The sequence below is a fragment of the Acanthisitta chloris genome, unplaced genomic scaffold, assembly GCF_000695815.1.
Source record: "Acanthisitta chloris isolate BGI_N310 unplaced genomic scaffold, ASM69581v1 scaffold15220, whole genome shotgun sequence".
Taxonomy (NCBI): domain Eukaryota; kingdom Metazoa; phylum Chordata; class Aves; order Passeriformes; family Acanthisittidae; genus Acanthisitta; species Acanthisitta chloris.
Genome location: NW_008650030.1, coordinates 5343 through 17229, shown reverse-complemented (window position 1 = coordinate 17229; position 11887 = coordinate 5343). Strand labels below are relative to the sequence as shown.

At 39.2% G+C, this 11887-nt stretch overlaps 1 protein-coding gene across 1 annotated transcript in view; it reads right to left on the bottom strand.

Annotated features, from left to right (window-relative positions):
• SLAIN2 (SLAIN motif family, member 2) overlaps positions 1-7834 on the bottom strand; it is a 23489-nt gene extending 15655 nt beyond the window's left edge. Inside the window, exons 1-3 of the mRNA XM_009083379.1 lie at positions 7690-7834; positions 1596-1760; positions 78-239 (exon numbers count right to left, since the gene is read on the bottom strand). Of these exons, the coding sequence (XP_009081627.1) occupies positions 78-239; positions 1596-1760; positions 7690-7696 (334 nt within the window). The 5' untranslated portion in view covers positions 7697-7834. The remainder of the gene's footprint in view (positions 1-77; positions 240-1595; positions 1761-7689) is intronic.
• Between the last annotated feature and the right edge of the window lie 4053 nt (positions 7835-11887).

Genomic DNA, 11887 nt, shown 5'->3' with positions numbered 1-11887 from the left:
TAAGCAAGTGCTACAGTAGTTATTCAATAAAAATACCCAATGGCTCCCATTCTGCTTTCAGGATGGAAAACACTTACTTTCTTCCTGCATTCGTGCTAAAATTTGCACATCTGTAACATCATTTAGCTTGTAATTAGACCCAATAGAGTCTTCATCCATCTCCGACGCACTTAATTCACTGTCCAGGGAGGACTGTGGACTCAGCGGAGGATTTCTGTCTCCTGAACTTTTAAGATGACCTATGGAAAGAAAATGAAGTAATAGGAAACATTATTAAAACAAACAAACACACAAAAAAGAGGCAAAGTGCACTTCATTTCCTAGTAAAAGAACCACAAATCTGAAAATAGATTGTTGCTGAGACAGTGAGTCAGACAGACCATTTGAAACATCTGATTGTGAGCCTAGGTTGAAAATATAATTTACAAAAGCAGAGCTTAGCCATTACCTTCTGAAAATGAGCAACTTCATAAAACCATTGTAATGGCATCCAAACAAATTAGTGACATGTAATCTGGTCTGTCATACTATGTTTCTACTGCAATGAAGTTTTTACAACTCAAAAAAAAAAAAAAAGCGCAACTGCATACCTGGTTCAATTTGTGCTTTCATTCTCATCACTGCATACTCCCTTGTAAGACATAGGTTTGACTACATCTTTCTTAATGGTAAGAACTTACTGATGCACTGAATACTGATTTTGTTTGGAATGTTTAAAATGTAACAAAGAAAAACTCTTCCTGTTTGCTGTCTTCTGGCTGACACCCCAGCACCTCTTACATCTCTGTCCCCCAGACACAATGCAGAGCAGAGCTACAGAGATTGAAGTAAAACCTGGGCAATGGCTCTCGTGCAGTGTAGGCTTCTCTACATGTCCACAGAGTACTGACAGCAGGATTGCCAATGCAATGCTTTTTCACGTTCCCTGTAAGTTACATTGAGTTGAAGTATATACAAGAAGCCAATAAGACTTCAGAGTAGATACAGTCCAGGCATCAATTTTTCTCAGGCAAAGGAAGTATCTACAGTGCTGAATAAAGGCAAAAAACATTGCTAGAAGTTTGTGTTTACACTAATGACTGCAAAGCCTCATGGAATGCCTTTAGTTGAAACACGCTTCTTCCTTAGAAGAGGTATCCCTCAGACTTACTGAGGGATACACTGCATACCAAATGTTTATGTTAGTAAGCAATAGGATAGTTGCAAACACCTCACAATTACCAACACCTAACCTCTGAACACCTACCATGCAACTTACATCCCAGTCAATTACAGGGTCAATTCCAAAAGCCACTTACCTTGGGAGTACCTTGGGACTCCATGGAACTAGAACTATGTGCTTTGGTCTAACTGCTAATACACATCAGTAATTTTTGGGATATGGACATCCAAAAAAATATTTTAAATGTATGGCATGCCAGAAAGCCTGTTAAAAAAAGTCTTTCCTGAAAGGCTTAAATACTGCAAACATCTACAAAAGACTGACAAGTTTTTGGTGTCTTTCTTACTCTAGTTCGATGCAAATGTCATCTATTTGAGCATGTTTTTGAAACGAAGAGGAGGAAGAAAGGGAAAGACCAGACACACACACTCACCTGAGGTACCAGGAGGTATGAGCTGTTTCACTAAAGCAGATTTCACTGGTGTTGAGGAGGGAGAGTTGAAACCACTGCTGTAGGGACTACCGGTATTTGGACTATAGGAACTCGCGTAACTGACGGCACTGAAAGGGCTGCTGTACAAACTCTGCCTCTTGAGAGCTGCAGCAAAGAGGAGAAAAGGATGAATTATACTGAAGGAACCAATAAAAAAAGACTACAATACCACATGGTAGCTTCATTGTGATTAATTACTATAAAATTCAAGTAGAAAATTTCAATCACCAGTAAGTTTTTCAACTGATTTCTTCACCCCCTAGGTATAACCATTTTGTGAAAGGAGTGGGAAAAGAGGCCAAGACACAACAGTGACAAGTATTTTCTTTGTAGAAGTTAGATCTAAGATCACTACAACTGATCTCTTCAGTATGTTCAGTGTAGGTGCGGGAAAGCAGAAGGACAGCAGTAGCTAAGTTACACTAACGTAAGTCCTATGCACAATGACATACAAACCACAGCACACGATGAAGTTCTCCAGAACTCACCGACCTGTCTAGATCACATAATACTTCCACAGTAATCACAAGACCAGCATCACAGAACTAAGCCATACCACCTACAAAATTTCCCTAAGCATATGCTAAAGTAAAAAATCATTAAGCATGGCAAATGCTTTCTGGGTACCATGAACCTACTGGGCTAAAGCGAATTGACTGTAGGGATTCTGTCAGTTGGACACCACAAGATAAAGATATAAAGCTAGAGATACTTCCACAGTAATCACAAGACCAGCATCACAGAACTAAGCCATACCACCTACAAAATTTCCCTAAGCATATGCTAAAGTAAAAAATCATTAAGCATGGCAAATGCTTTCTGGGTACCATGAACCTACTGGGCTAAAGCGAATTGACTGTAGGGATTCTGTCAGTTGGACACCACAAGATAAAGATATAAAGCTAGAGATCATCCAAAGGAGAAAGATGGTGTGGTGAAGGGCCTCCAGGGGAAGCCATATGAGGAGTGGCTGAGGTCACTTGGTTTGTTCCACCTGGAGGAGACTGAGGGGAGACCTCACCACTGTATACAACTTCCTCACGAAAAGAAGTGGAATGGCAGGCACTGACCTCTTCCCTCTGGCAAGGGGAAGTGGAGGTGCAAACACTGATCTCTTCTCTCTGGCAACTAGTGACAGAACCTGAGGGAGTGTCCATGAAGCTGTGCCAGGAGAGGTTCAGGTCAGACATTAGACAATGGTTCTTCCCCCAGAGAATGGTTGGGCACTGGAACAGGTACTCCAGGACAGTGGTCACAGTCCCAAGCCTGACTGAGTTCAAGAAGCACTTGGACAACACTCTCAGGCATATGGTGAGATTCTTAGGGATGTCCTGTGCAGGGCCAAGAGTTGACCTCAGTGATCCTCATGGGTCCTTTCCAACTCAGGATATTGCATGATTCCATGATTATTCCCTTCTGGATACCTCCTGTTCTAATGCCTTGGGATTTTTTTGTCGATAGGCTTCAACCTCATATACAATATATGATCTAATCTGACATTTATTGTTAATATTTCAATGCTCAAGTATTCTCAAATTCATTTTAACCACTGGTGGTTTAATTGCAGTGTTTGCCTGCAATTGCCTGGTTGCCAGGTGCATGAGGTATATAGCTAATTAGATGACTACTTTGTTCAAAAATTTACATTTTATTTAAATGCAATAGAAATGGAATTTCAACAGGGGAAGTTAGAACCAAAGGAAGTTTGGACACTTCTGGTAAAAATCAGTTCCTTCATTGCTGAAAGTATATTTATATACTTCTGTACTAAAGAACAAATTAAATCACAAAACACTAAACTGAAAGCTAGAGATCCCAACATGATGGTATGCAAATCTAGATTAGATTAAGTTGCAGCATCTGCAGAAAGTAAATTATTCAAAGAATATTGTGTGACATTTCTATTAGTGAAAATGTGCTTCAGTGAGAGAATTAGGCTTCTGATAGTAGTTGACAAAAAAGGAAGGAATTGAACACCAATTTATTTACTAAAAATCAATCTTGCTTTGACATTACAAGAAGCTAAAAGAGACTACAGTTGTATGAAATGCTGCTTTCAGCAGCAAAGTCTTCTTCAGCTCCTCCTCCCACTCCACTTTGCTCTGGGTCACTACCTCCTCAGTTGCCCAGTACCAACAACAGTGGGGCTGCACTATTACCTGGCCTATTAAAGTAGATTTAAGTTAAAAATACCTAAAGTATTCTGACTGCGTCACTGAATTAGAGTGAAATGACAGTTATAGACAGAGGATGGAAAGTTTATATTCCAGCTTGCACTACAAGTCCTAAACGACATGCACTAATTTCAGCAATTAGTGAATTCTAGCAAGTGCCTAGGTACCTCCAGTTTATTTAAAGTGTCAGAAGGGCAATCTCCATTTTATTACAATGCTCAGTTAACAAAACCAGTAATTACAAGTCATTGTATTCTGATTGACTCTGAGGAGACAAATCCCTTAATAGCAGTTGTTCTGGCACTCACACAGGATCCCCAAAGCATCTACTCCAACTGAATCTTTGTTCTCATGTAAAAAAGAAAAAATAAATTTTCGTCTTTTGCTGAAAATGTCAGTTAAAAACCTCTAAAACGCAAGTCTGCGCAACAGTTCCTTTGTAGTTATTACACAGACAAGTATTTTAAAGTACTGACCACAAATTAGGAAACAATTGTACTACAGTATAACCTTCAAAACAGGCTCTTTGCACATATTCATAATGATACAAGATGTTTGATCAGAGATTTCCTTCCATAAAAGTCAGCATACTTTTGTTACACAGAAAAAGTCTGCTCTGACATGTGATGAGACATGATATGTACAACAGTTTTCATCCTAGTTAATGTGAACTTCTGTCTACACTGTATATTCCACAGGAGCGGGAAAAAAAGCTCAATTCAAATAATTTTTCTGGGTTTTCCAACAGGGATTTCTGTAACTCAGGAAGACATTGCTATTTTTACAAATAGACATGGCTTTATTAGGAGTGTCAGACAAAACTAGCAAGAGAGGTAACTCAACATTAAAATAATCCAGTATTAGATGAAACACTACCTTATGAAGGTTGTGCATTAGCTTTCACAACACCAGAGGGGAGGGTTGATAATCAATTTTATTTTAATGTAAATTTTTTTAGAACATTCAGAAAGAGTATGCAGCATCTAACTCCTTTTACTCAACATTTTATTAAAATGGTCATGAACCTCTTTTGCTGCAGAAGACAGGAAAATTCGAGTGCAAAATATACCTATGGTTCCCTCTAGTCTGAACATGCTTCCAACACTGAGCAGTACTCACTCTGAACTGTAAGCCTGAACTAACTAGTGACAAGGCACTGTGCATCAGTACCTGCCCACAGTAGCATGGACCTGAGAGCTGCTCTTCCCTCCTTTATTATCATGCAATGGAAAACACGATGGAAAAAGAAAACATGAAATACAGGAGTGCATTTGAGACTGAGAAACAGCAAAAATTTATTAGATTAGAAAGATGGAACAACAGGAGCTGACAACATAAAGAGACTCAATGCAAAAGAAACATCAGCAAGGATTCAGGAAAGAAAGTAACAGTAGTGTGGAAAGCCTTATCCACAGAGACAGAAACCAAAATCAATAAACTGAACCAGTAGCTAGCAAGAGGTTAAGTGATGGGTCCACAAGGTACAAGTGCTATGTAAAATGTAAGTCACAAGGTACTCGTGGGGTTGTGGGGTAGGAAACACACACAGGATTACAAGCAGCACCACTTGTCATCTCCAGTGGACAACCCAGTTGTAAGGAACCTTTAAGAATGTCCGTCTCAATATTGCATGACTTTAATGACTTGATGGAGACTGAAAACAGTGACCCCTGGACTGTTTGCCTCAAAGCTTGTTGATTCATAGGGTGTCTCCAGCCACCGAGATAACAAGGCACCATTGTCTATCACCCAAATCCTCCAGCTAACAGATAACTACCAACATAAGGAGGCACCACTGTCCACCACCTACACCCCCCAGCTGCCTAGACCACGAGGCACCACTGTCCACAACTGCCATCTGGGGCTGGGAATTGGTCAGCTCCAGAGAAGGTGACCAGTCAGTGCCTGACAGAGCCCTACAAACAGGACCAGCATCCAGAGCATGGCATGCACACACCACCAAAGAAAAGACAGCTATGGATCATCAGAGTCCTGCTGGACCTATGGTGGTGACTATCTCTGCTGCACCATCCCAAATCTTGCTTGCTTCCCCCCTTTTCTGCATCTAACTTTCCTGTCACTTCTTCTCTCTCCCCCCGGGTAACCAATAATAAAGTCTCACTCCCTAATGGTATTTTGACCTCATCTGTGTCTTAATTCACATTGGGGGAATCGATCGAACACTCCTGAGTCTTATCAGACCAGGACACAAATATCTGTAAGTAGGCTGGTTGCTCTAAAGGACAGTTTTCTTTCTTGTTACAAATTCATTTTTCCATGGAATCTGCTCCAACCAGCAGTCTCAGTGCCCATCTCTTCTACCATTAGTATTTCCCCTTATTAGTACTGTAAGATGAAGTGTGGTATTCTTGCAAGTATCACTGCCCGAGGCAGATTCTCAGGTCTAGGGAAGAAAAAACAGAGGTAAAGTTACCTAAACACATAATTTGAGTGATCAAACTTTCAAATGTGTCCCTTTCATAGGGAAACTTCCTGCCATTCTGCTTCAACTACAAATTTTTAAAGACAGCCTAGGGATAACAAAATTTGTGGTACTTCTGGAAGACTTCTACTTAGTTCTGAAAAGAAGTAAACCATGAATAGAATTAGGTCAATCAACTGCTATCCAGTCTTAAATACCCAGGAATATTCAAATTCCCAAAGCTGTATCATCATTGCTAGATCCCTGTGATCTGGGTGCTTTTCACAGTTTAGAATTTCAGCCTTTGCCTGTACCAAGCCATACATCATGTTAAGTGTTCAGAAAAATTGTTAATAGACATCTGTCCAGGCAGCATGTAAAAAGCACAATAAATAGGGGAGGATCAAAGATGACTCATACTGAAAGCACTTTCACCATTACACCCGTGACTTTTGTAAGAATAAAAAATGGATTCAAATTTTATTTATAATAATTTTACTATATAAATCAGAATAAAGACTGAATGCATCAGGAAAGTATCTAAGGAGGTGAGAAAAGTTACAGACAAGCTCAGCACAAACTTTATATATAACCACATAAAGGAGGTGGCAGTTGGGAACACTCCTGGAACTGTGTTCATATACTCTTAGCTCAAGTCCAGCCATTCTGCTAATTCCTGAAGATAACAGGTAAACATGTAGCAGTATCAGACTGCAAAAAGATGGAAATACAGGGACAGAATAGCTATCAGTAGCAAGAAAGTGTCAGCATAATAATAATAAAAAAGAATAGGCTTCAGGAAAAAAATTAAAATCAAGCAAGAAACCAGACAGACAGAGAAGTCAGACCTGCAGTCTTTTGCTGCTGGTTTGACACAGGGTCAAACACTCTCCAGTTTTGAATATAACCAATGAACTTTTATCAAGGAAGAATCATGAACTCTGGGTTCTTTTTAAATGTGACTATAACAAGATAACAAGTTACTGGGAATGGGAGGAAAAGAAATCAATATTACCTCCCCAAAGTATTCAAAAGCTTAAGCTTCCATCTCCTTAGATAAAACAAAATAAGTAATCTAGCAGAAAAACGAGGTTCCACGTTAACATACAGACAAGTACTTAACAATTATGAGAGGTTAATGCAGGCCTCTATTTTAAAATAAAACACCTCCAAGTTAAAGGTGTTCCTTCCTGAAAACATCTGACCAAACTAGGCAAGTAGCATAAAACACACATAAAACTTCCATCTAATGCCTCCTTTCATTTAATTCACACACTCCAGAAAACGAGTAGAATCAACTACTATTTGTAAACCACAACAAAAAGTTAGACACAGGTAACTGCTGAATCTCTCATCTCACAACTATCTATCAGCTACTTCTGATGCTGTTTCAGAATAAACATGTACACCCCAGGGATTTCAGCATGCAGGAACTTACCTGACATTGTTTGTTCCAGCTTGTGGATCAGTGACTTTTTAGCACATTCAACATCAGGACTTGGGTAATCCAACACTTGTCTGCACCAAACTAATGGACTGAGATATTTTTGCACTGGAGTCACCTTCTTCTTTGGGGATGTATATAACCTGGAAAAGAGAGAAAAAAGTCTATGAGTACAGACAAAATGAGCATAAGATCAGGAATGCAACAAAATACCACATACTATGCTATTTCTATTTTTATACTCTATCTACACTACAATATAATCCCAAAAGATAAGAAAAGCCCAAATTTTACCTTTAAAATAACTACTTGGGATACAGTATAATACTGGTAAAATATGGCTACCCAAGGACTTCTGGCAAAAAGTGCTTCCTATATTGCTATACCAGGATATACCAACTGATATGCCAGGAAAAAGGCACTTTTTCAGACATGTTAAATGGAAAATTTCACAATGCCACATACACATACAAATCAGGACATTCACCCGAAAGAAGGAAATAAAGCACTATGCAATAGGCAACTGTTGTTTTCCTAAATCAAGATTTAGCAAGTTATAAACACCTTAACAGCCAAGAAATGCTAAAGTACATAAAACACAACTACTATTTCAGCAGCCTTGAACAATAAACATTTTTTGTTTTTGTATCCCAGCACCTGATCCTTTCCTTTTCTTTAAACACAAACCAAAGGGACTCTCTCTGTTCTAAGGGGGATACAGTCAAGCACCAGAAACAAGGAGAAAGAGATAATGCATATAGGAGAACCAATGAGATTTTTCTGAACCTGCTGAGGCCTTTGTCATCATTTCCATTCATTTATTTTAACTCAGCATTCCATGACTGAAGAAAGTAGTATTCCAGTTTAAGGGTTCTTGAAAAATTTAGCTGAAAATGTCTCCTCCCTCAACAGACAAGATTAAAGGAAAAATCCTAACTAATCACACACTTAAAATAGGGATGTTTAAGCCTTACTTTGGACTAGAACCAAACTTGGAAATGTGCTTCAGGAAAAGACAACAGCTCTAACTAGAGCTTACACATATGCAGAAACAGCTAAATGAGTGTTTCTTCTAGGAGTAATGACAGACTTATATTCCAAGTGAATAGGATAGTATGCCACACACTAACTCAGGAACATCTGACAGCCTAATCAGCTTCTCTACATAACAGACAGCAAAAATTGCTTCCTTTGTGCCAATGACATCAGCAACGCAGAAGTTATTTCCCACAACTTTCATCTTTACAAGATTATTAGCTGATCTTTCTTTTGTAATTCTAGAACTTGAACCACGTTTGTTTTGTAATAGCTTTAAAAGATTTTTGTTTTAATACTGCCATTAAAGTCACTTCTTAGAAAAGCTTCCCAAGAAGCACGAATATAAAACCACCACGAATATCTCACAGGAAACACTGATCTTCGCTTCGAGCATGCTCTGAAACATCCTTCCCTCAAACTTACTAGCTTGCAAACGCAGGAGAGAAGATTGTTATTAGCTGCCAGGTTTTCAAACAAAAATGAAGCTGTTTGTAACAATGCAAATAGCCACTGCCCCATACTATAGTTCAAGTGGTTTGTGCTCTGGCCAATACCATGCTGGCTATTACAAAGGATTCTGTAGAAATCCTTACAGCCTTTGCAGGCACTCTGCCCACAAGGAAAGCTAAATGCCCATCACATTTACAGCTCTGAAGACTCTCGAAAAGCACAAGAGTCACACGACTTTTCCAGTTCTGTGTAACAATTTCATAATTTTCTGTACTTTCTGCAATTATCTTCATACAGTTAAAAGCAATGTTTAACATTTACTATCTAACAGTTTGAATTCATTGTCTTTGTAGCCTTTGTTTCCCTGTAACCTCTTCTGTCCTAAGCTATGTTTATATCACACAAAGAAGTGCTGAACACAACAAAGCAAATTTCTGTCCTGTACAGGCCAGACTCTCTCCTGGCTCTCTGGATAGCTGACATGCCTTGCTGTGTTTGAGAAGTTCCATGCACATTTGAAGTGTTTACAGTAATACCCAATATAAAAGGCAAAAAATTAAAGTGCATGTCCTCTTTGAGAGAAAGACAAAAGGGGTGTCTTCAACAAACCTAGAAGACTGAAGATTGCTCTACTCAATATTGCACTTGGTATTTTAAGCTTCAACACATTCTTTTTTTGCAATTTCCAATTGCTGAATTTATTTCACAAGTAGTTTATCTACTGAAGCAATCCAGGCCCAACAGCTCCCACTTTTCTACCTCCCTTTTCAACTGAAGACATATTGCATATTCTCCCACCTCTTTCCAGTCAACTGTTTTTCCTTTTACAGCCTTTGTTTTGCAACTTATACTTCTAGACAGAACTTCAGAATATGCATATTTCACACAACTTCACTACCTTACGACAACCACATATACACTGATGCAGTAACCAAACAACTCTTTCAGGGCAGTTTCTTGCACATCATGGAATTATGAGGCCTCATTATAAAGCAGTCATCTTCATTTCCCATCTGACAAAGAATAGCCAATCTCAAGTTTTGAGACTGACTTAATTCTATTTGCCTAATTTAGATTTTAAAAATCCAAATTAGAGTGATGCCTTCACTACTTCCTCTCGTCCCAACAGCAGGAAGGGAAAAGGAACAGAGACTATGAAGCATGTACAAAGAACTTCATACAGTTAAGTGATCTTCATCAAACTACTGTTTGACCCAAAAGATACAGGTCCTCCTTAGCTGAAGAGCTTTCCAGAAGAGATTCCCATTTGTACCTGTTAATGTGTTCTCCAGCAATGCAGCAGCACTGATTGGCAGCACAGCAGCTTTGATACTGAAGATTACCCAAATGATTTCATACTTTTCAAAACACTATAAATCACTTTCTCAAAACAGGAAGTTAAAAGTGATTGAGGAAGATGACAACTTACAGCTCCCACCCGCATTGCAAATGTTAACACACCAGAAACACACACTCCAATATCTCCATAGGAGAGTAAAGACTACAATTCAGTGACAAGGTCGAGTAAAAAAAAAACAAACCACCATACAAAAAGCAGCTCAAGAGCTTTGATCTATTTTGAAACAGCATTAAGAAGCTCAGACACGATGATTCTGCTGCACACAGTACTATTTCCTTCCTTCGGCTGTCACTAGCCAACCATGCCACAGCAGCACCAACCTAAAGCTGAAGGCCAGGGGCTCTACTGATTAGTCCCAGGACAACACAGCACAAAAAAGGGCACAGCTTTCGCAGAAAGACTACTGTCACCACAAGCATGTATGATTACATCAGCTAAATGGGACAAGCTGTAGCGTGTTGCACTGGGACACAGCTGAGCTGGAAAAAGCTTTGGAGAAAGAGGGCAGACCCTGTGGTAGCAGTGGAACACCTGCATAGGGATTACCTCACCTGAGGAACACCTCCCAGGGCTTGTTAAAATACAAGAGGCCACTTGCCACAGGCATGAACCCAGAAGCCAAGATTCTAATCATGAAGAAAGGAAGAGTCTTTATCAAATCCTTCCAGTACTCAGTACAAGAGCAAGGGAACACATGCAGATGAACATGAAGTCACAGATCTGAATTAGAAAGATTGCAAGTGGAAGGAACTTGAGTTAGAGGTCATTTATTTTAGCTACAGTAGCTTTAAGCAAAAACTGGCAGGTACAATAGAAGCAATGAAACTATGGCAGACAAAACATGATGCAGGAAAAGCAGGATGAAAAAGCTGAAGACACAATGAGGAGAGAAAAAGTTGAAATTAAGGACAGATCAGTAAGAAATTCCCATAAAACATGACAAGGAAATTGCACAATGAAAAGCTACTGAAAATAAATCAATCAGGAGACCATGACACTGGACAGTCTTGGAAACAGAACACTTAGAACACTCTTTTAGATCAGTATAAAACTTTCAGGAAACCCTATTTGAAGCAATTTAAGTATATTGAACTTTAATATGGATTTTGAATGAACAGGTAAAGACCCGAAGAGAATCTCTGGTTAAAAAACCAACCAAACAAACCAAAAATTAAGTGACATGCCTGGCCCACAGGTTTCCTCTTTGCTTCTCCCCCACCCCACAAAGTTCCTATCCTACAGTTGTGACTGAGATACACATTGCTTAGCCTGTAATTACTAGTTTTCAGCTGGACTTCAAAGAATGTTTCCAGTTACATGAGATGCACAAGTTATAGTAAACTC